Below are 21,758 nucleotides of genomic sequence, written 5' to 3'. Positions count from 1 at the left end.
AAAAAAAAATCCAGATCTAGGTTGGGGACTTGCCTGGTGGCGCAGTGGTTAAGAATCCGTCTCCCAATGCGGGGGACATGGGTTCGAGCCCGGGTCCGGGAAGATCCCACATGCCGCGGAGCAACTAAGCCCATATGCCACAACTACTGAGCCTGCGCTCTAGAACCCTTGAGCCACAACTACTGACCCCACGTTCCACAACTACTGAAGCCCACGAGCCGAGAGCCTGTGCTCAGCAACAAGAGAAGCCACCACAATGAGAAGCCTGCGCACCGCAACGAAGAGTAGCTCCTGCTCGCCGCAACTAGAGAAAGCCCGCGCGCAGCAATGAAGACCCAACACAGGCAAAAAAAAGAGTGAATTTGAGCCAAAAGAAAATAGGAAGAAGTGAAAGAGAACCTATAATTAGTGTAAGCTTTAATTCGTTTCGTGATTTTTTTATTTTATTTTATTTTTTATTTTTATTTTTTAATGAAGTGAAGGTAGAGGTCTTTAGTTAAGAGTGAGGCAGGAAGTGACAGCAGAGGGTTCTTTTTTTTTTTTTTTTTTGCGATACGCGGGCCTCTCACCGCTGTGGCCTCTCCCGTTGCGGAGCACAGGCTCCGGACGTGCAGGCTCAGCGGCCATGGCTCACGGGCCCAGCCGCTCCGCGGCATATGGGATCTTCCCGGACCGGGGCACGAACCCGTGTCCCCTGCATCGGCCGGCAGGCTCTCAACCACTGCGCCACCAGGGAAGCCCGGGTTCTTCTTCTTTTTTTTTTTTTTTAAAGAAGATGTTGGGGGTGGGAGTTTATTAATTAATTTATTTATTTTTGCTGTGTTGGGTCTTCGTTTCTGTGCGAGGGCTTTCTCTAGTTGTGGCAAGCGGGGGCCACTCTTCATCGCGGTGCGCGGACCTCTCACTATCGCGGTCTCTCTTGTTGCGGAGCACACGCTCCGGACGCGCAGGCTCAGTAGTTGTGGCTCACGGGCCTAGTTGCTCCGCGGCATGTGGGATCCTCCCAGACCAGGGCTCGAACCCGTGTCTCCTGCATTAGCAGGCAGACTCTCAACCACTGCGCCACCAGGGAAGCCCCCGTTTAGTGATTTTAAGTGTCCAAGCCCATATATATCACAATGTAGACCAAGTACATTTAGAAATGGGTCTGTGGAGATGTTCTTGGGACTCTGAGAGATTGTGAAAAATAGTGGAAGTACTGGAAAATTGGCAGATATTTGGTTTTCAAACTGCCAGTATCTTTTTTAAAAATATTTATTTATTTACTTACTTATTTTTGGCTGCGTTGGGTCTTTGTTGCGGCGAGCAGGGGCTACTCTTCGTTGCGGTGCACAGGCTTCTCATTGCGGTGGCTTCTCTTTTGGAGCACGGGTTCTAGGTGCACGGGCTTCAGTAGTTGTGGCACGTGGGCTCAGTAGTTGTGGCTCACGGGCTTCAGAATGCAGGCTCAGTAGTTGTGGCTCACAGGCTTAGTTGCTCCGCAGCATGTGGGATCTTCCCAGACCAAGGCTCGAACCCATGTCCCCTGCATTGGGAGACGATTCTTAACCACCGCGCCACCAGGGAAGTCCCACCAGTATCTAACTTTGATAGAGTACTCACCATATGTTTGGCACTCTTCTCAGCACTGCACATATATTATCTCATTTAATGCTCACCACACCTCCAGGAAGTAGGTGTTATTTTTGTCCTCATTTTATAATTGAGGAAACTGAGTCACAGATAGGTTAGATAACTTGCTCAAGATCAAGCTACTAGCATGTGCAGCAGCCAAGGTGCTCTAGTCTGAATGTTTGTGTCCCTCCTCCCACCCTCAATTCATCTCTTGATTTCCTCCTAACCTCCAAAGATGATAGTATTAGGAAGTGGGCCTTTGGGAGATGCTTCGGTCATGAGGTGGAGCCCTCAGAATGGGACTAGTAAAAAAGGCTCTAGAGAGATCCTTAGCCCTTTCCATCATGTGAGGACATAGAAAACACTGGCTGTGAACCAGGAAGAGGGTCCTCACCAGAAGGTGACTATGCTGGCACCTTGATCTTGGGCTTCCCAGCCTCCAGAACTGTGAGCGATAAATTTCCCTTGTTTATAAGCTACCCAATTGGTTGTATTTTGTTACAGTGGCCTGAATGGACTAAGATGGAAACTTGGTACTGAGAAGTTGGGGTGCTGTTGTTACAAATACATAAGAATGTGAAAGCAGCTTTAGAACCGGGTGATGGGCAGAGGCTGGAAGACTGGAGGTGCATGCTAGAGAAAGCCTACATTGCTGTGAATGGACTGTTAAGGCTGGTTCTTATGAGGGCTCAGAAGAAGAGAGCTACAGAGAGAGACTCAATCTCTCAGAGAATACCTAAGTGAACATGTTGGTGGAAATATGGATGGTAAATGTTATTCTGATGAGTTCTCAGAAGGAGATGAGGAAGACATTGTTGGAAACTGGAGGAAAGGCGATCTTTGTTATAAAAGGGGCAAAGCACTTGGTTGAATTGTGTTCATGTCCTAGTGTTCCGTGGAAGGTAGAACTTGTGAGGAATGAAATTGGATATTTGGCTGAGGAAATTTCTAAGCAAAGTGTTGAAGAAGCAGCCTGGTTTCTCTCGGCCATGAGCCATGGCCGCTGAGCCTGCGCGTCCGGAGTCTGTGCTCCGCAACGGGAGAGGCCACAACAGTGAGAGGCCCGCGTACCGCAAAAAAAAAAAAAAAAGGTGGAATTGTTCATCAAAAAGGACACAGAACTTAAAAATTTGGAAAATTCTTATCACTCTCTAACATACTATATTTTACTCATTTATCATGTTTATTCCCTGCACCACACACAAAAATATAAGTTCCATAGGGGCAAGGATCTATTCTTTTACTGGTGAATCCCCAGTGCCAAAAGCAATGTCTGGCATAAAGTAGACAATAAATAACTATTAGTTGAATGAATGAATGAATGAATGAATCAGTGACTGCCAATCATAGGCATCACGTGGCATCACGTGGATTATGTCTTTTAATCCACTCAACTACCCTTTGAATTATTAGCCCATTTTAAAGATGAGGAAATTGAAGCTCTGGGAGGATACACAGCTTGCTGAAGGTCACCCTACCAATAAGTCATAAAGGCTGGATCCAAACCCAGACTGTGTAACTCCAGAGTCCTTGTCCTAACCACTGTGTGGTACTGCTTCTCTGGGAAGCTACATTTTAAAAGACTGACAAAATGATTTAATCCAGAGGAGGGTGATAGGAATAGTGAGGGGTCTCTAAGCTGCTCTGTATGAAAGCTGTTTATGGAACAAGAAAGGCTTTTCACCTAAAAAAAGTTTAACTGTAGTGAGCGTTTGTATATGTGAAAACTAGATCCAAATATTTGAAGAGCTGTAGCGTGGAACAAGAATTTGTTTATTCTGTACAGTCTGAAGGGCAGAAGCTGGAATTAACGGAACAAATAAAGACAGTCCCTGCTCAGGGTACAGGAGCGGAAGGCACAGTTAGGGTTGATGCAGAGGGATACCAGTCCTGGGCTTTCAGGGCTCCTTGAGAACTCTGTGACTTGTGGATTGTAGGATGGCAGAACTTCCGGGAAGACAAGAGCAAAGGAGCTTCTCAAAGCAACTTGTGTTAGATGCTAATACAAGGCCAAAGAAAGTGAAAGCAGAGAGGAGGCCTGGGGTGGGAAGAAAGGGGTCACGAGGGCCTTTTAGGGAGAAGTTTCAGTAAATGCCTGGTTGGGATGCAGACATAGAGGTTGGGTTAAAAAGAAATGACTGGGGAAGGAATACAGACAGCTTTTGGAAAACCTTGGCTTGAGAGAAAAGGGGAAAATGAGAAAAATCATTTAAGACTGCAGCAGAATCCAGGAGAGCTTTTCAAGATGGGGAAACCTGTGTGTTTGAAAGGAATGGGGATTGAAGACTCTACCATATGTCGACGGGAGTAAGTTCCCTTGTGCTTTGGAAAGAATGAGATGCCTGGTCAGGGACACCCCTTGGAGGTTTGAGAGCCACCTCAATCATGTCCATTTTGGGGGCCTCTGGCGTATTAAAAAATTAAATACTAAGACTGTTTTGAAAATATTTGGTGTATTTTATTTATTATTTATTTATCTTAAAAATATTTATTTGTTTATTTTGGCTGCACCAGGTCTTAGCTGTGGTATGCAGGCTCATAGTTGCGGTACTGCAGGCGTGCACGCGGGATTCCCCGACCAGGGATCCAACCTGGGCACCCTGCCTTGGGAGTGCAGAGTCTTATCCACTGGACCACCAAGGAAGTCCCAATTTGGTGTATTTTTAAAAATTAATTAATTGTTTATTTATCTTTTTATTTTTAGCTGCATTGGGTCTTCGTGGCTGAGAACAGGCTTTTTCTAGTTGCGGCAAGCGGGGGGGGGGGTTTACTCTTCTCGTTGAGATGTGCGGGCTTCTCACTGCAGTGGCTTCTCTTGTTGCAGAGCACAGGCTCTCTCAGCGCTCAGGCTCAGTAGTTGTGGCACACAGGGTTAGTTGCTCCGTGGCATATGGGATCTTCCTGGACCAGGGCTCGAACCCGTGTCCCCTGCATTGGCGGGTGGGTTCTTAACCACTGCGCTACCAGGGAAGTCTCCCAACTTGGTGTGTTTTAAATGTTTATATTTAACAAAGGAAAACTTTTAGCATAAATAGGCAATAATATAGTGATATTCACAAAACACCTACAGGCATTTTTATGAACTACAAAATTTAAGAATTTTATAAATGTAAGACTAGGATTAAAGGAGTCTCCCGGCCACAGGGTGCAGATGACTTTAGGAGGATGCGTGCAAGTGAGAGGCCCCCAGCACGACCTACAAAGGCCTCAGAGAAGTGGCACAGAAATGTCCCATTCTTAGATACAGGAGTCGCAGAGGCCCGCTTGCCTTGGCCAGAGGGAGTTCTGTTCTAGCATTCTGAGGTCCAGGAGTGCAGACCCACCTGGACAAGCCCAGGGGACAGGCATCCTGGAGGGATCAGTGTCTGAGGCGTCCACCGGAGGGCAGTGTGGCAACTCAGAGGACAGGACTCCAGTGCCCCCTTTACTTCCGCCCGCGGACCCTCTGTCCTGCACCCCTTCCACTCCCTCTTCCTTCCTGGAGTTATTCCAGGACTGTTCACCAACCCCCAGCACAGGCACAGACGACGGAAACTGACTTTTCCCTCTCTGCAGCTGGAAGACTAAGGCTTGTCATCCTGTCGCGCCCATAGTCCCACCCCTTTAAGTACAGGTGTCCTGGGTGGAAGCGTGGAAAGTGGAAAGGGGGAAGGGACAGGCCGGTGGTGTCCTTGGCCCTGAGCTTTGCTGGCTTTGCCCCCACCTCTCGGTTCTCCGGGCTTGGCTTGCAGTGCCAACACCGAGCACGAGGGGGCGCTACCACCCTGCAAACCCTCCCCAGCGGTCTCTGCTGCAGAAGGGGCTGCGCCCAGACAGAGAGGATGGGGTGGGCGTTGCTCTGGGCCCCTTCTCCAGCTTGCCTCCACCCAGAACTTATGTGCAGTTTTGTGCAGGCATGGGGTGGGGGTGGGGGACCTCTGGAGCACAGGCCAGGAGAGTGGAGGAGAGACTCTGGGGACACCTGGCATGGAGCTTAGAGGAGTGAAGGGAGAGAGACCTTCCTGCTGGGTGCTCCAGGGTCCAGGTGCACGCTGTCCTGGGAGTGCAGCCTGGAGGATTGGTATTTCCAGAAGAGGTAGGCCAACACAACCCAATACCAACCATTCCCTGATTAAGGGCAGGCTCTGGGATAGAGCTGGCACATAAGGAGGAGGTCTGTAGGGACAAAGCCATTGTTCTGGAGTTGTGAACCTCTTCCCTTGATATATTTTCTTTCTTCTTTGAACCTTTTAAAGATTGAGGTGAAATAGACAGTAAAATTCAAAAAATGTACTAAACTTAAGTGTACAGCTCAGTGATTTTTTTAACCTATAAATTTACTATGTATACACATATTTATTACATGTGTATAGAATACTTCTGTATTCACAACTACAGCTGTTAACATATGTATATCACAGCTCTCACTGGCAATTCAAGTCAGTAAACATTTATTAAGGGGCTCCTGTGTGTCTAGCACCATCCTACTCTTTTGTAAGGGAGTGAGGACAGAACGTCCGGCTGGTGGCTGTGATGGGGTCAGAGGTATTATGAATCATAGTCATTCTTCGACAGAACTATACCACCTGTGCCTTGGAGGGCAACGGCAGCCTGTGTGATCTACCTGCAGTGCCCATATTTTTGGAATCCAAAATGGGAGCAATTGTCTGCTGTGTCTGTATATACAAACTCATGGAACCTCAGAAAGATATCATTGGATCCAGGATGTTGGGTCAGGGCCGCCTCGCTCCTAGCACAGAACCAGGCACAGAGTGGCCAAGGAGAGCGTTTTCGGGAATTGATCTTGTTCTCTGGCCTGGTGCTACATGTCTCTGGAAGCTGGGCAAAGGGTGAAGTCTTTGACCACAGGCTGGATCAAAATGAGCTGGAGCCTGTCATGTGTGTGTGAATCCGCTGGGCCCTTCGGAGGCACCCATCTTTCGCCCGCTTTGTGGTCAGCCTGGCCTTGCCCCACCCAGACCCCATCCTGCCCCAAATCGGGGAAGTGCCCCTAGCGGGAAATCAAGTGAGTGGGCAGGATGTGACCCATGGTGAGGCAGCTCCCAGACCTGGCCCAGTCCCTGAGTCAATGAGCTACTTCAGGCTCTCTGAGGAAGTGCTTCCTCCGAGTCACTACAATGTGGACACCTCTCCTTTCCCCTCTACTGCCCCTCCCTATCCAGGTGTGGGTCTTTGGGTGCAGGAAACTGGTCTCCTCCTCCTCTAAGCCACGAAGGCCCATTGGAGGAATAAGGGACCCTGCGGAGACCTGGTCTCAGCCTGGAGGCAGGGAAAGCTGCTCCCTTGGGGTGTGGTGATGGCCCTGGCCTGGGGTGCCCGATCGATCCTGTCGTGGAACCCCGGGCTCCAGGCCTGCTGAGGGACAGGGGAGGACAGAGGGGGCTGGGCCTGGCTGGGGAAGGCTGGCCTGGAAGGCACCCAGCCGCGGCCCTGGGCCAGGGTGGAAAGTATGTGTGTGAGCTCATTTGGAAGGTGGCTTCTGGCCAGTCAGGCCTGCCTCCTTTCCAGGCCTTGGCTGCCCAGCCCCCTTGAAGAAGGCTGCCTCTGGGTCTCCCCAGTCTCCCAAGACTGTCTGAGTGAGGAAGGCAGAGACCCACAGGCTAGGTGGCTGACGGGAGTTGCTCTCCTAAAGGAGGTGAATTCAGATTTGGGGCGGTGGGTTGGATGGGGGTACAGGGACTGCCGAACAATGGAGCAACCTCACCTGGGGTCTCCCGGGGCCTTAAGGAATGGGAACTGCCCTGAAAGCCTCCCCCTCCTGCCAGGCCCCTGTCTCAGACATTCATCACCTGCATCCCTCCCCCAGCTGCTGCCTTTGTCCCATTCAATTCCTTGGGCTTCTGAGTCCTATGCCTCCTCCATCCCCTCAGAATACCTGTTCCTGCCCCCAAAAAGGAAGGTGACTCCTGGTCAATCGGACTCCTGAGGAAGAGCCCTTCTCCCCTGTGCTCCTGCGACAGAGCACAGCAGGCAAGCACACACATGCTGACAGATTCCACAGAACACACACTACCATGCAGACACCCAGCTACATGGAGTCCACAATGGAAGAGACACCCAAGAGACATGGTCAGAATCTACCCGTACAGGAAAAAAAGTCAGACAGACCTGGGTTTTAATTTTGGACTACCGAGCTGTGAGCTTGAGCAAGTCTTATCTGGGCCTCAGTTTCTGCATCTGTAAAATGGGGCAATGTTTGTGGTTTCCCACCACCTCCCCTTAGCTGGAAAGAGAAGTGGGAATACAGAGGGTAAACAAAGGACTGGGAAGGCTGTCAGACTGTGGGGAGATGGGGCCTGGGAGAAGGACAGGGAAGGACCAGTAGAGCTGGCCAGATTGTATGTGGGGGTCACTCTGCTCAGTCCCCTCTCCTCTAGAGAGTCCAGCTCCTCTTAGATCTTGCCCTCCCTTCCCATCCCGTGGACCCAGCACCTGGCTGGCAGCCTTGCAGGCATGGGCCCAGCTGGTGGCAGGAGCCCCGAGAAGGGAGTCGATGTCAGGGGTGTCCATGGCCCCCCAAACGTGTGGGGTGCAGTGATGGGCAGAGTACAGTCCAATCTCCTGAGAGCCCGCTTCCCTGGGTTCTGCCCAAACCTCCTTGCAGATTCCCCTTGGCTCCCTCCTGGCTGCTCTAACTCACATGTGCTGCTTTCGAATAAAGGAACTTGGAACCATAGAAACTGGGTCAGGCCCAATGGACAAAGCAGGGTAGGGCCAGTGAAAGCAATATTTGCAGGTCTCCCGGGGCCTTCTGCTCTCCCCTCACCCAGCCTGACCTGGTGGTTCACTCAGCTGGGTCCCCGGGGCAGCCTCACTGGGCTGGATCCCTCAGACCCAAGGCACGTCAGAAGCACGGGACCTTGCAGCCTTCACCCTGCAATTCTCCCAGCTTGGGAAGCCTCTTCCACCTCTTCCCCCTTTGTCTCTGGTCCTCCATTCCCATCTCTCCCCCTTGGCTTCAGAGAGAATCTTGTGATTCCAGAATCAGGGCCAAACAATTTCCTCGTGATGGGGAAACCACACTCCAGACGCCAGAGCCCTAGGCTCCCTCTCCTCTTCCCTCTGGCAGTCCCCCCTCCCCACGCTCCTCCACTGGCTCCAGCTGTGTTTTGCAGAACTCCCACTGGATAACATCTGTAATTGCCTCCAGATGTGGGCCACAAAAACACAAAAGGGCCATGAGCTCATCTCTGAGCTCCTTGCCACACGATCGGGCCCTACCACCCCCAGATGCCCCTGACTTCTCAGGGTCCCCATCCCCTCCGGTGAGGGTGGCGGGGAGGTGGTGTACAACTCCACAGAGACACACAGGCCCTGCCAAACAGCTGTTGGGCAGGAGAGGCGCAGGAGGCCAGGCATAAGGTCAGGGTTCCTGGCTGGCAGGAAGGGGGGTACCCCTTCTGCCAAAGCAATCACACCAGCCAGCCCTGACTAGCAGCTGCATCAAACGCCTGGCCTAGGCGGGGCCAGGCCTCTTGGAGGCAGGCCGTGGAGGGGGCCTGGGCTGGAGCCGGGAGGGAGCGAGGGCCGGGCTGAGGCAGGAAGGGAAGGAGGGGAGAAAGAGGGCTGCTCCCTTCAGCTGAGCTGACTCAGCAACTGAGCGATTGCTCCCTCCAGGCTGGTTTGGAGGAAGGGTGGGTCGACAGCCTGGGAACCCTGTCTGGGGCAGCAGTTTCTAAGGAAAGAGGACACAAAGCCCTGTCATTCTGCCCTTCCAACCCGACCATCCTGCCTCTCCTGGGCAACTGGGGTGAGATCTCCGTTTTGCCAGAGATAGGCTGCTCCTAACTGGCCACAGGGCAACCTCTTTCTTTCCCCTCTGTTCCTTCTGCCCGTGCAGGGGAGCCCCAGGCCTGGGAGAGGCCGAGATCCTGAGGGCTGGGTAGAAGGACCTGTCCCCCACTTCCCCCCCAAGCCCAAGGCTGACTGTGATGGGGGAATCCCCCAGCAGCCGTGTGAGGCCTGAGCAAACGGAGGGTCTGCGGCTGGATCACACGACAGGGTAACACAATTTAGGAAGATTTTCCGAGTGGCTTCAGCTTGGCCACTTCCTCTTGCTTTACAGTCCTGGGCCTCAAAGGTAGCCTCTTAGGCCAGGTTGGGAGAGGGGAGCTGGCTGGGCTCTGCGGACAACTCGCCGGCCCCCGTGGAGTATGCCCTCCTCCCCATCTCTGGGCCCTGGATCCCTTTCGCCCACGGAGAATAAACATATTCCGTTATGTATGAAAAATACCAAAACCCCACCTCACGGAAAACACAGCACAGCCCTCCTGCTTCCCATTCCCCTCACAGCCACGTCCCAGGCACACAAACTGCAGCCACACGAAGAACGTGAAACACCGTTTATTCTTTGTGGAAAGGTTGAACAAGGTCGAAAATGTCCTTAGAGGGCACTGACCCAGCCCCGCCCTGCAGGTTCCTGGGGTCGGACGCCTCTGCCCCACCCCCACCCCTCCCCATGCCTTGTTAACAAAAAGGAACGATTTGAAGGGAATTCATATATAATAATTATAATAAAAATATACATTAAACAAAACAAAAAACCCAAACAAGACAACTTTAGCCGAACTACCAGCACCGTTCCCCGCACTCCTCCCGCCCGACATCCCTCTCCGCTCACCGCCCCCACGTGGGCTCTCACTCTCCCAGGTCTCCGGGTACCAGGACCACCTTTGGCGGCCCAAGGAGACCTCAAATGGGTGGGCCGGGTGGGGAGGGGAGGGCAGGACACCTGTAGGAAGGGCTGGGGGGGCGTCGGGAAGCGAGGGGCTAACCTGACAAAAGGCCCAGGCGCCCGCCCCTTCCCGGAGGCTGGCGGAGGCAGGCTGATCCTCAGCTCCCTAGCTAGGTGGCTGCTCTCATCAAGGTCCCCGGTCGCCAGTCCCCCATGCGTGCCCTCTCTGCTCCTTTTTCTGGCTCCCTGCCTTCCCCTCCGTGCGGTCTGATTGAAGCCAGGGCACCAAATGGGAGCAGGTGTGCCTTTCTCGGGCCCTTCCTGAGAGCTCCAATAAAACGTGCCCTCCCCCGGCTACCACAGCCCGCCCTGTGGCATCCCTGCCGGCCTGGCCTGCCCGGCCCCCCCACCCCATCTACTCCTGCTGCAACTCCCTGGTTTGCCTTTTGGTCCCGTCCTGTCCTCTCTGACTGCTCTGCCCCTGGGTCCCTACCCCAGCTGCCTGCATTTGAGTGAGGTTCTTTCTCTGTGGCCCCCAGGCTCACCCCCAGGACTCCTGGGGCCCACCCCGTAGCTGCACCCCCTGGTCTCAGCTCTTCCGACCTTGACATCCCCATCCGAGGCTAACGTTTGGGAGGGTAGGGCTGTCAAGGGTTTCTGCAGCCCCAGGTTAGTCCTTAATGGCTCAGGCTCCTTCCGTGGAAGTTCTCGGGGGGCAGGTGGGGGCAGAGGCGGATCTTGGTGGAGAGGGCTGACCCTCTCTGAGCTTTCCTCCCAAGGTCTTAGGGTAGCTGAGCGGCCCTCACCCCCTCACTCTCTCAGGGTCTCCCCCTCACAACAAGATTAATTTCTTTCAGCCAGAAAGACTGGTGGGAGGCTGCCAATTGGGTACCCCTGGGGGCTCGCGGGGCTAGCGTGCCCAGAGACCCCTGAGGTCAGAGTTCAGAGGTTAAAGGTATGTCAGGGAATGGAAAAGGAGCAGATGACCCCATTTGACCTTTACCAGCGAGGTCTGAGGGTCCTGCCTTCAAGTGCAGAGCCCGGACATTCAGATGGGGCTGAACACACACCAAGCCACGGGGGCCCCTGAGGGGCAGGGGCTGGGAGGCCGGCCCCTGCTCAGCCTCCGGGGGACCCATCTAGGGAAGAAGCAATGCCAGCGTGGAGTGGGGGAGAGGCCAGTCATGGGACAGAGAAGAAGGGACGTCGGGAGGGGCTGGGGAGGGGGCTCGGGACCGGCGGGAGCAGCCCACCCACCACCACCTGCTGCCACTGGCCTTCAGAGGCAAAGTCCTCGTGGGAGGAGTGGGCGGGCGGCAGTGGGGGTCAGACCTTGTCCAGCAGGGAGCGCTGGCAATAGAGCAGTCGCTTGGGGGTCCCGTGGCGTCGGAAGAAAAAGACGGCGAGGCCCACCGCCAGCACCAGGAGCAGCAGGAGCACAGGCAGCACCACGGCGGCCGCGCTCACTGCTCCGCTGCCTTCCTCGTCCACCTCGATGATGATCACCTCCGTCTCCTCCTCAGTCCCCTCATCCGGCCGGCCCCCCGACGACGGGCAGCCCATCCAGTCCCGCAGGGCTGACTTGGGGTAGCCCGGCTCGACCTTCAGCTTCTGGTTGTTGAATTTCCAGTATTTGTTCCCCTTGTAGAAATAAGTGAAGACTGCAAGGGTCAGCAAGAAGGCGGCGTGGCAGACGAGAGGTGCGGGCAGCGTCCGGAGAAGAGCCAAAGAGAGAAGAAGAGTGGGAGAGAATCCAGTCAGTGCGCGTGCCAGCTGAGGTAATCGCTTCGCTTTTCTGAGCATCAGTTTCCTCAGCTGTCAAACCAGGTAACTCTAGCACCAGGTTGAGAGAGTGGTGGGGATTAAGGGGTCCGAAGCGTGGAAAGCACTTACTCAGTGCCTGGCACATGGCAAGGCACATGGCAAGGGCTCCCCTGTCCTCCTCATCATTATTTTCAACCCAATCCTCTCCATCTTTCCTCCTGCTCTCTCTTAACTCCCTGTTCCAGTCCTCCCCTCACAGACACCCCTCCTGTGCCCCTCTCACCTTCATCGCTGCCCATGAATGACCCTCTGGGAGACTCAGGGATTCCTTCCCAGACCTTGATGTTTTTGGGGTACTCGCTGTCCACTGCCCTGAGCTCCTCGTTGAAACGGTAGTACCTGGGGGAGAGGCAGGGAAGGGAAGTGGTTGGACACTGGGCATGTCCTCCGAGGGGAGTGGGACCCGGGACTGAATTCGCCGGTGAGCAAAGGGTGTCTGTGGACGGGGGTGGGGGTACAGGGGTTTTGAGTAATGAGGGCCTGCAGCTGAAAGCGGTGGAAGGTGGGGGTGGGAGGGAGGGCCCAGGCTGCAAGGAGCCACCAGCGGCCCTTAATAACACAGTGCCTGGCAGCTGGGGCGGTGGCACAGGGCTGGGGGCAGGAGGCATCAAATGAGCAGGTCTGAAATGGTGACCCGGTCATACCCCACTCACTCAGCACCCAGTGGAGGCTGTCCATTGCTAGGCAACAGCACAGGCTCAGCCAGCTTCTTCTCCAGGGAAACATTTCAGGGGGAAAGGAGGTCTTCCTCCAGAATTGAGGGAACCTGGTGGTGGTGTCTGAGGAGGAAGACCTGGGGCCCAGGGATTGAGGCCTTACTTGTTTCCCCGAAAGAAATAGGTCTTTCCGTTGGGCATCCAGAAGAGAGCAGCATCGATCTTGTCGGTAGGCAGTCCTCGGCCCAGTTCCTTAATGTGCTTGGGGTAGCCAGGCTCCAGGGAAGCTTCGTCAAACACCCAGTGCTTGTCTCCTGGGGAGGAGAGGGAAGGGCAGGATCTGATTCCACCTGGGCTCTGCGGTCTTTGGAGGAGTCAGGTGGAATTTGCTCCTCCAGGGAGACCCTCCCCACACCCAAAGACTAAGGCAGAATGTCCGGTTACCTTTGAAGAAGACAAACTTGCCATCCTTCCTCTCATAGGCAGTGTTGATGGATGCGGGCAGGCCCCGCCAGAATTGGCCGATGGGCATGGGGTATCCATCCATCACCTGGTTTTTCCTCACCCGCCAGAACCAGCGCTCCTGGGAGGCAGTTCATTACATCTTTAGCTTTGTCCTCCAGCTCGGTCCCCAAAGCTCCCCCACTGCCTCAGTTTTAGTGTTTAGTCCTCCTGCTGCAGTTTCCACCCAGCCTCCCAGTCATGGAGCCCTTTTGTCCCCCACACCAGCCCACTTCTTCCTCTCACCTTGAAGACAAACATCTCCCCTCGGAGCATGGCCACGGTGTCAAAGTTCCCATCACAGATGTTGGGCCCATAGGTGGGGTTTTTGGGCTTATCAGGGACAGAGGGCCTGGAGGTGGTCCTGGGTTGAGGGGGCATCTTGGTGGGGGACCCTGACTCGCTCCCTGGGGCAGAGAACACGAGGGGCACTTCAGACTTGGTGGCAGAGTAGGAGGAAAGGACAGACACATGGGCAGATAACACCTTGGAGAGGTGTGGCTGGGCCTTTGCGGGAGGCTGAAGCAATCAGCTGGGAAAGGACAGAAAAGGTGGGGTCTTTTAAAAGTGGGAGCGGATGGAGGCAGGGTCAGGCGGGGGGCCGGGGGGAGACTGTAGGGCATGAGGGAGGGGAAAATGCACAGGCCAGGGAGAACAGGAGAGGATAAGGGGCAGAGAGGAAGGAGCAGATGTGGGCATAGATTACTTGCCATAAAGTTGCTGGATGCCCCGACGGTCATCATCGGGCAGCACGAAGTTCTCTGTGTCCATCCACTGGTAAAAGGGTGCCATGATGGCCGAGGGATCATTGGAATGCTCAAGGCCCAGGGCATGGCCCAGCTCGTGCACAGCCACCAGAAAGATGTCATTCCCTGGAGGGATGGAGATGGTTATGATGGCAGCCTGGGTCCCTTCCCTCAGACCCCCTGCTTCCCCATCAGAAGCTTCAGGTTCACAACGAAGACTGCCTGCCAAATTTTCCACCCAAAGCGACCAAATCCTGAGTTCCAGCCTCATATTTGGCAGAGGAGGCAAAAGCCAGCCAGCAACTCTTCTGGGTAGAGGCGAGAGACTGTTCTGGGGCCGGATCCAAATCCCAGCAAGGATTGGGAAGCTGAGATCCTATCTGGGCCTCAGTTCCTCCCAGGAGCCAGACATGACATTTGCCTGGAAAAGTGAGTGATGCAGATGCTTTGAAGTCTTTGACTGGGAAGTCAGTTATTGGGTGAGAGAAGGGACCAGGTGTAAATAGCTCAAAACAGGATTCCTGCTTTCATTGGAAGTCAGACCGGGAGATGTTTGTGGTCCCCCAAAGCCCTGAGATTTGGGGGTCTGAGGCTTGGGGAGGAAGCTGGAGAACCCCCATACAAATGACTCTTGACTCTTCCAGGGATAAGAGTCCCCAGGCTACCTCGCTCACCATTCAGATCCTCATTCCGGACAGTCCAGGGCTCGGCAGAGTCAAAGTGGGTGTCCCCTCCAATGTTGGGGCCTGGGAAGTAGGCATGGGCCAGGAAGCCGCCCTCGCCGTCGAAAGGTGTGCTGTCACCATGGAAACCCTCGGCAAAGAAGATCATGATGTCGGCCTGCTTCTCGTGGCCCTCACGGATGTAGGCATAGGGTACCTCTCGGAAGTGCAGCGGCGTGGCACTCTCCCATACACGGAACGCCTTGCGGATGGCCTCGAACGTGGCATACTCCCCCACCTTGGGGGTGTAGTTCTGGATGCTGAGGTCCAGCCACGTGGGGAGAGGATGGGAGTGCGTTAGGACAACAAGGGACAGAACTCCCTCCCTGCGCTCTCCCAGGTCTGACTGAGCCGTCCAGCCACCTTGGTCTGACCCAGCTCTTCCTGCGGCCTCACGACGCCCCTGTCCCAAGAACTGAGGGCTTCCTGGCCCTGGGATACACCCTCTACTGGCTGCACCCGTCTCCAGGAGGAGAGCCATTTTCCTCCCTACCCCCGAGGATGCTTCTCAGGAACAGGGGTGAGTAGGGAAGGGAGCCTCAGGGTCTCTAAGCACCACTGATAGGGAAGGATGACCTGATGTGAGAAAGGCCACTTGCGGGTTGGACTCACCAGAACGTGATCTCGTTATGCTGCCATTTGAGGCCCTGGATGGCATAGCGCTTCCTTCGAACATTGGCTTTGATCTCAGCCCCAAACTTGTCTGGAACACCACAGCGGGGGCGCCGCATGGCCCTGGGGTGTGAGGATTGTGGTCAGGAGAGCGTATGAAAGAGAAAGGTCTTCAGAGGAGAGGGGGAATGTCCGGCCCCAGGGTCAGTGTGGGGAAGAGACAAGGTCATGAGGTCTGGATGAACAGGAGAGGGTCGGGATCAGCTTGTGGGGATGAGGTATGGGGGTGGAATCAGGCATTCAGGTGGCAGCCTCTCTGGTACTCAGTGTTGTGTCGGCGGGTGCCGGGCAGAATTCCTGCCAGGGTCTAGCACTTACTTCATGGTGTCTGCATCAGCCTTGCCTGTCACTCGCAGACCGTAGAACCTCTGCATGGCAGCGATGGCAGCTGAGAGTGACTGAGGCGAGCGCTGTGTGTGGGTACGCAGGTCCCCAGGGGGCAGGTAGCCATACTGCTGCAGCCAGGCCTGTAGGGAAAGGGATGTGGCTTGGAGCATCCCCACCTGGCCCAAGGGGAGCCTCTGTTTCCTCACGGCACCTGGAATGCACCCTTGGCTTGGTGTGGAAAGGGCAGTGAGCTCCCAGCCTGGCTCTGGCAGTGGGTCTGGAGGAACTCCCAGGCTGGACCCAAACTCTGGCCCGGGTCCTAGTATGGCTGATCCTCTTGGAGGGGTGGGGAGCCACAGCGCTGGGCTTTGGCTGTAACTCTTTTGATGGGAGCCCTGGTGGTTTCATTGAGTTCTAGGACGTCTTCTCAGAGCTGAGATTCCTTCTAGCGCTTTTCTCCTCTGTGTCAGTGTTCTTGTAAATACAGCGTGTCCCACCTGAGGCTGGGGTGTGCCCATGGTGGATGGAGAGGGGAGAGGCTGAGGGGCTCCACTTTGGGGCCTGGCATGAGGCTCTCCTGGGACAGGCATGCTGTGCCTCTGGGGTATACACAGCTGAGATCTTTTCAGAAAGGAGAGCAGAAAAGGAGCTAGGGCTCCGGCTGGCTGCTGATAGGGGAAGCTGGGGCGTTTGGAGGTGGTGCGGATGTGATCCAGTCACAGAGTCAGGATCCTGCCACTGTCGCCATCCAAGCAGCATCTGACCTAGGGCTTGGGACCTAAAGACCCATTTAAGGTTCTCAGTAGAGGGAGTGGGAGATTAGGATGGTGGTTAGGATTAGGGTTAGTATTTTACTTAGTATTTTGGTGACTGTAGTTTATTTTAGGTAAGCTGTGAAATTGTTCATAATATAAAGGCTGGCATATTGCCTTAAAGTAAAGTTAGGTTTTTGGTGTTTGATTGAAAGGTACCCACATTGCAAAGCCCTGTTGAGGAAAAAGTCAGCCTTTATTGTAAGAAAAATGGAGTCTTTTCCTAAAGCCTGAAAAGTAAAATAAGCCAAGTTTTATATGGAACATGAACATGCTCAGATCCTCCTATGGGGAGATGCTACTCGGATGGCTCTGGTCCCTGCTCCAGCTTTGCCTTCTTAAGGAGTCCAGAGGAGGCTGAAGGTTGCCTAGGGCGGGAGCTTGGAGTGCAGAGTGGCGCTGCATCCCTTACTCCAGGTCATTAGGATGGCTCTCCATGTGGCCCTTCACCTCGAGGCCCAGGCCTTGACGGTGGTGCAGTGCTCCTGCACTGGGGCTGGGGGTGATTCAGGAGCAGCTGACTGGGGACCTGAGCCGGCAGGGGCAAGAATTGCAACATGGTTCTGGGAAGTGATCCCCCACGGCTGATGATGGGAGTTAGGGCCCGAGATGTAAACAACACAGCCTTTACCCAGCCAACAGGCCTGGCCAGAACAACCCTAGCACCACCCGCTCTGAGAGCCCCTCCTCAGGGGAAGAAGGCGGGGAGCGAAGTTTAACCTCTGTTATACTGGAGGGAACAGAGCAGGAGGCTCTGGTCTTGGGCTGCTCTCCTGGGAGCTCTAAACTTGCCTTGACCTGCGCTAACTGATGCCACAGCTAGCGCCTGCAGGAGGCCTGCTGTGGCCTGTGCCCAAGTATGCAGGAAACTCCCTTTGCCCCTGGCCTCACCTGTAGGGTAGTCACATCGCGGGCTTATGACCTCTGGTGGGGGAGCAGCTGCTTCAGCTTTGGGAAAGGATGGGAGCAGCCCACTGCTGGAGCTGGAAGACTGAGGTCAGGCCCCCTCAACCCTCAGGGGGCAAAGCTCCTAGGGCAGGATGACAGGAGGGAGGGTGGCAGAGAGATGGGGAGAATCCACATCTGGGAGCTCTGGGATACATCCCTCTTCCTGATGAGTCTTTCAAGAAGGTGGATAGGTCTAAATATTCACACCCACAACCTCCACCCCATATGCAGTAGAGAAAGGTGGAGATTTAGTCAAGAAAGGGACTTCTCTGGAGTCAAGAGAGCCACAAGTCCTGGAAAGGAAGTGCCCCCATTCCTCTCCTCCTCCCAGGCCTAGGCTCCGAGCAAAGCAAGAACCACAGAGGAGACTATGAGGTCGGAACCACAGAAGAGAGGACTCTTGTGTCTGCGGCTGAGTGGGAGAAGGGCCAAGTGCCAGACTGGCCAAGGAGAGGAGAGGGCTGTCCTGGAGCTGGTGCAGGACCCTGGAGGTGGTGGGAGGAGGCCGGCTGTTTGAGGCCTGGGCCACCCCAGCTCTCCCTCCAGATTTGCCTGGAGAGGGAGCAACTCTGCAGGGTTAGAGGACTGAGTCGGCTGGCTTTGTCCTGAAAACTGAGTGGTGCAAGGTATTCCTCTAGGGGAAAGTCAAGGACAAGGAACCCCTCCCACTCCTAGGCCCACTTCACCGGCCTAGGAGTCCTGGAGGGGGTTGGGGGGAATCTCTGGCTCTTCTGCAGGCCCTGGATCCCAGCCTCTGGGCCTGCTCCTCCCTTCCTCTGCCTCCCACCCCTCCATGGCCCAGAAGCAAATGATGGTTCTGGCACTGGGACTGCCCATGACCCGCTTAAAACAGAGCCAGGGCTGCCGCCCCTCCCCAAGGGGACCTAGTGGGGCAGGGGAGGGAAGAAAGGCAGGGCAGGCGAAGTTGGCAGCGGGAAGCCCCCAGATGCCCGGGCTCCTTTTGTTAGGCGCTCTCCCCTTCAGGCCTCTGATGAAGACTCCAGGCCTGGAAAGAGGATGCCTCCTCCTCCCTCCTGGACCTTGTCAGGCTTAGCCCCTGGGCAGATTTTCACTCTCCAGTGGTCACCTCCATTCCTAGGGCCACACTTTTCCTGTCAGTCTCAGGACAGAGAGAGTGTGTTCTTTCTGGAGATGTTTCCTCCCGGGGTGGGACCAGGGCCGGGACCAGGAGGGAGGAAGCCAAGTCCTGATCCCTTCCCCCTGCTCAGGGGCCCTTCCCGGCCCCTCCCGACCGCACCCAGGCCCTGGCCGAGCTGAGTGGGTTGGGATGGCCCAAAATAAGAAGCTGATCAAATCCGTCTCCCACCTTCACCCCAAAATAAAAGAGAGGGAGAGGAAAAACTTCCTCAGACAACTCCCACGCGGCTTCCTCCCGAGCCCGGTGGGCCAGCGTCGGGGAATGGGTGGGGGGCAACCGAGTCAGTCAAGACCTGCGCGGGAGCCCAGGGCCAGGCCCTCACCCCGCTCCCCGTACGACGCCCCCAGTCTCCCTGCAATTAACACAGAAAAGCAATTAACAAAAAGAGCCTAAAGGCGCCGAAGGGGGAGCAGGGAGCGGAGGCGGCAGCCCGGCCGAGGCCCCGGCTCACAAGGAGACCTTTGTGTGTCCGGAAACGCGGGCCAGGGCGCCAGCGCCGCGACCCTCGACGCCAGGGCTCCGGGCCGGGACATAGAGGGTCCTCTCGGGAAGGCGGGGGGTGGGGTGGGGGTCGGGCCCGCTCCACCGGCCACCCCCGACCGCACCTGGCAGCCGACGCGTCCGAGGAGGGCCGGGAGCGCCAGCGAGGCGGCGGCCGCAGCGTGGGGGGCCCGGGCCAAGGGGCGCCGTCCCCGGAGCCCTCCCGGCCGGCAGAGCGCCGGCGAGCGCGGGCGGGAGAGCGCCTGCGAACTGGAAAGTCGAAGAAACAACAAACTCTCGCACATGACAAGAAACCAGGACAGCGCGAGGTCTGAGCGGAGTCCAAATATTTATCAGGCTCCCGACCGGTTCCAGAGCTGAGCTCAGAGCCCAGGGGAACTGGGGAGGGGTGGGGAGTGGGCCCCGGCTGGAAAGTTCTTCCAAGGAAAGGAATGGGAAAGAAAGTCGGCGGCGCGCGCGCGCGCGCGTGGGGGGGTGGTAGTTGGAGGAGGCAAAAGTTGGATCGACTTGGAAGTTTGAAGATGAGGAGGGAAAGGAAAGGAAGGGGGACCCTGCAGGCCGGAGCAGCCGAGACGCCGAGAGCCCTCCTCTCCGAGTGGGGGCTGACCCCTTGGAGACCCCCGGGCTCGCCTCCCCGGCGGGCGCGACTCCGGGCAGGGCCGGAGGAGCTCACTTACTTCGGGGCTGAAGCTGCTTTGGGCAGAGCTGAGGGAGGCGAGCGCGGAGGCGAGCGCGAGCAGGGGGAGCAGCAGACTGCGGGCGGGTCGTGGGGCGAGAGACATGGTCCGCGACCGTCCGGGCAGCCGGGCCGTGCGGGCTCCGTGGCGGGGCCCAAGCCCTGGGGTCGCACCGCCACTCCCTCGGGGCGCCTTTTGTCTTCCGTAGGCACTGAATTTGGATTCCTAGAGCGCTGTCCGCTTGGAGATGAGGGGATTGTTCTTGAAAGCGCCTGTTTGCTCGTCCCCGCTTTCCCGTTTTTTGATCTTTCTTCTGCTTAGTCTGCGAACTGGATGGCGAGCCCTCTCTCGCTCTCTCCTCTGGTCCCTCCCTTCTCCCACAGGCTCCCTCCGCCCCCGCCCCAATGCCCTCCTTTCCCGGTGCGGACGTGGTTGTTTCAGTCTGAATCCAATTACAGCCAAGAGCAGGGTAAAAAAAAAAAAACCTAACTTGCCTTTCTGTGGTGGAGGCTGCCATCTGCAGGGGTTGAGGCCACAGCCGAGAGCGGGGGGCTTGGGGGGACTCAAGGGACGGGATGTGGGAGACTTTCCCCTTCTAAGCATATTTTGAGTGGCTTGATTCCTCTGCTTCCACCGTTCGTCTCACCTCCGTGGGAAGCACTGGGAAGCTCAGAGCCTGGGGTGGTGGGGGCATCTTCCGTGTCCATGAGACCCGGTGTGCGGAGTTGTCTGCTGGGGCCTGTGGCTCAACCGTATGGAAAATTGTGTCCCTTATTCTTGTCAGCCACCTCTGTCCCTCCCCTAACAAAATAATAATAAAAAAGCAACAGTACCAAAACCCAACTACCCACTGACAAATCCCACCACCACACTGGATCTGGGGGTCCTGTTCCCGGAGAAAGACGAATGCACCCTTTTTATTGTCCTTTGCAATCTGCTGCTCCTTGAACTAGAACTGGCTGCGGAGGAAAGGAGTGCAAGGCCATGAAATCCGGGGAAAGGCAAATCAAGTTTGGTGAAACTGCAGAAAAGAGAGAATGAGAGCCAGGCCTACGGGAGTTTAGTTCCTGCTCTATACCGGAAAAGGAGATAATCCCTGAAAGTATAATCTCCTCCTTCAGGGGCTGACTAGACTCTGAGAACAAAAGGTGGAGGTATGAAGGGAAGGGGGAGGGCAGGCTAGAGCTGCTGGTGAGAAAGGGAGACAGATAAGAGGCTGAGGGCTAGATCTGGAAAAGCAACACAAGAGAGGCAGGAAAAGTGTGGGACACAGAAAACCCAACCATCAGCGAAATCTAAGATCCAGGAACTGCATTGGTCAGCGAAGAGAGGAAGGAGGTTGGTGGTGGTGGGGGGGGACAGAGAAGAAGGGAGGGAAAGAAAGCAAGGGAGGGAATAAAGGAGGCTGGACAGAAATTATGTCAGGTAGGAAGTTCCAGAAATCCTAGAGATAAAAGAACTGTCACATTATTTGTGGCAGGAAAATGGAAGAAAAGCCCAGTGCTCGGTATTGTAATGGGAGCAAAGGTCCTTTTTCCCTCAGAATCCATGGGAGGAGCCATGATCAATAAAATGAAAGGTTTCCCTGGGGCCTGTGCAGCTAACAGATCTGTGGGAAGTATATGGTGGCTATTAGGTACCTATTCCACAGTCAGTTTGGGGCTGAGCACCGCAGGGCTCCCCTACACAAGTGGGGGTTGGGAAGTACAGGCCTCTCTCCAACCAACCTCTGCAATTCAGTCAGAACCACAGAAGCCTCAGGATCCCACTCTTTAGCAGAACATGCAACACCCAAGTCTGCTGTTCCTGTGTCAGCCTTCCCAGTGGGAGTATCCTCTAGGGCCATGTATCTGAAGTTTACAAAAACTGATACCAGTTGCTTGCCAAAAAGTGGATCTCAGCTGGAAAGCCTTTTTCATCAAAAC

General features: G+C 55.4%; 1 protein-coding gene across 1 annotated transcript; it reads right to left on the bottom strand.

The window, feature by feature from the left end:
* Nucleotides 1-9,941: 9,941 nt before the first annotated feature.
* On the bottom strand, nt 9,942-20,213 carry MMP14 (matrix metallopeptidase 14). Its single transcript, XM_081227806.1, has 10 exons — nt 19,834-20,213; nt 15,728-15,876; nt 15,350-15,472; nt 14,690-14,997; nt 13,976-14,141; nt 13,516-13,672; nt 13,213-13,351; nt 12,932-13,082; nt 12,336-12,451; nt 9,942-11,949 (listed from the first exon to the last, which is right to left on the bottom strand). Exons 1-10 carry the CDS (start codon nt 19,936-19,938, stop codon nt 11,615-11,617), a joined length of 1,749 nt encoding a protein of 582 aa, XP_081083932.1. The 5' UTR covers nt 19,939-20,213; the 3' UTR covers nt 9,942-11,614.
* Between the last annotated feature and the right edge of the window lie 1,545 nt (nt 20,214-21,758).

Source organism: Mesoplodon bidens (genome assembly GCF_964165515.1).
Source record: "Mesoplodon bidens genome assembly, chromosome: 3".
Classification (NCBI taxonomy): Eukaryota; Metazoa; Chordata; class Mammalia; order Artiodactyla; family Ziphiidae; genus Mesoplodon; species Mesoplodon bidens.
This window is presented reverse-complemented; position numbering and strand designations above follow the sequence as displayed.

Excerpts from the sequence above, each read along its gene's own strand:
- MMP14 (XM_081227806.1), bottom strand. The coding sequence starts at position 19,938 with ATGTCTCTCGCCCCACGACCCGCCCGCAGTCTGCTGCTCCCCCTGCTC. Across the intron at positions 15,473-15,727 it reads GCTGATGCAGACACCATGAA|GGCCATGCGGCGCCCCCGCT; the intron begins GTAAGTGCTAGA and ends CTCACACCCCAG. Across the intron at positions 13,352-13,515 it reads GGGAGATGTTTGTCTTCAAG|GAGCGCTGGTTCTGGCGGGT; the intron begins GTGAGAGGAAGA and ends ACTGCCTCCCAG.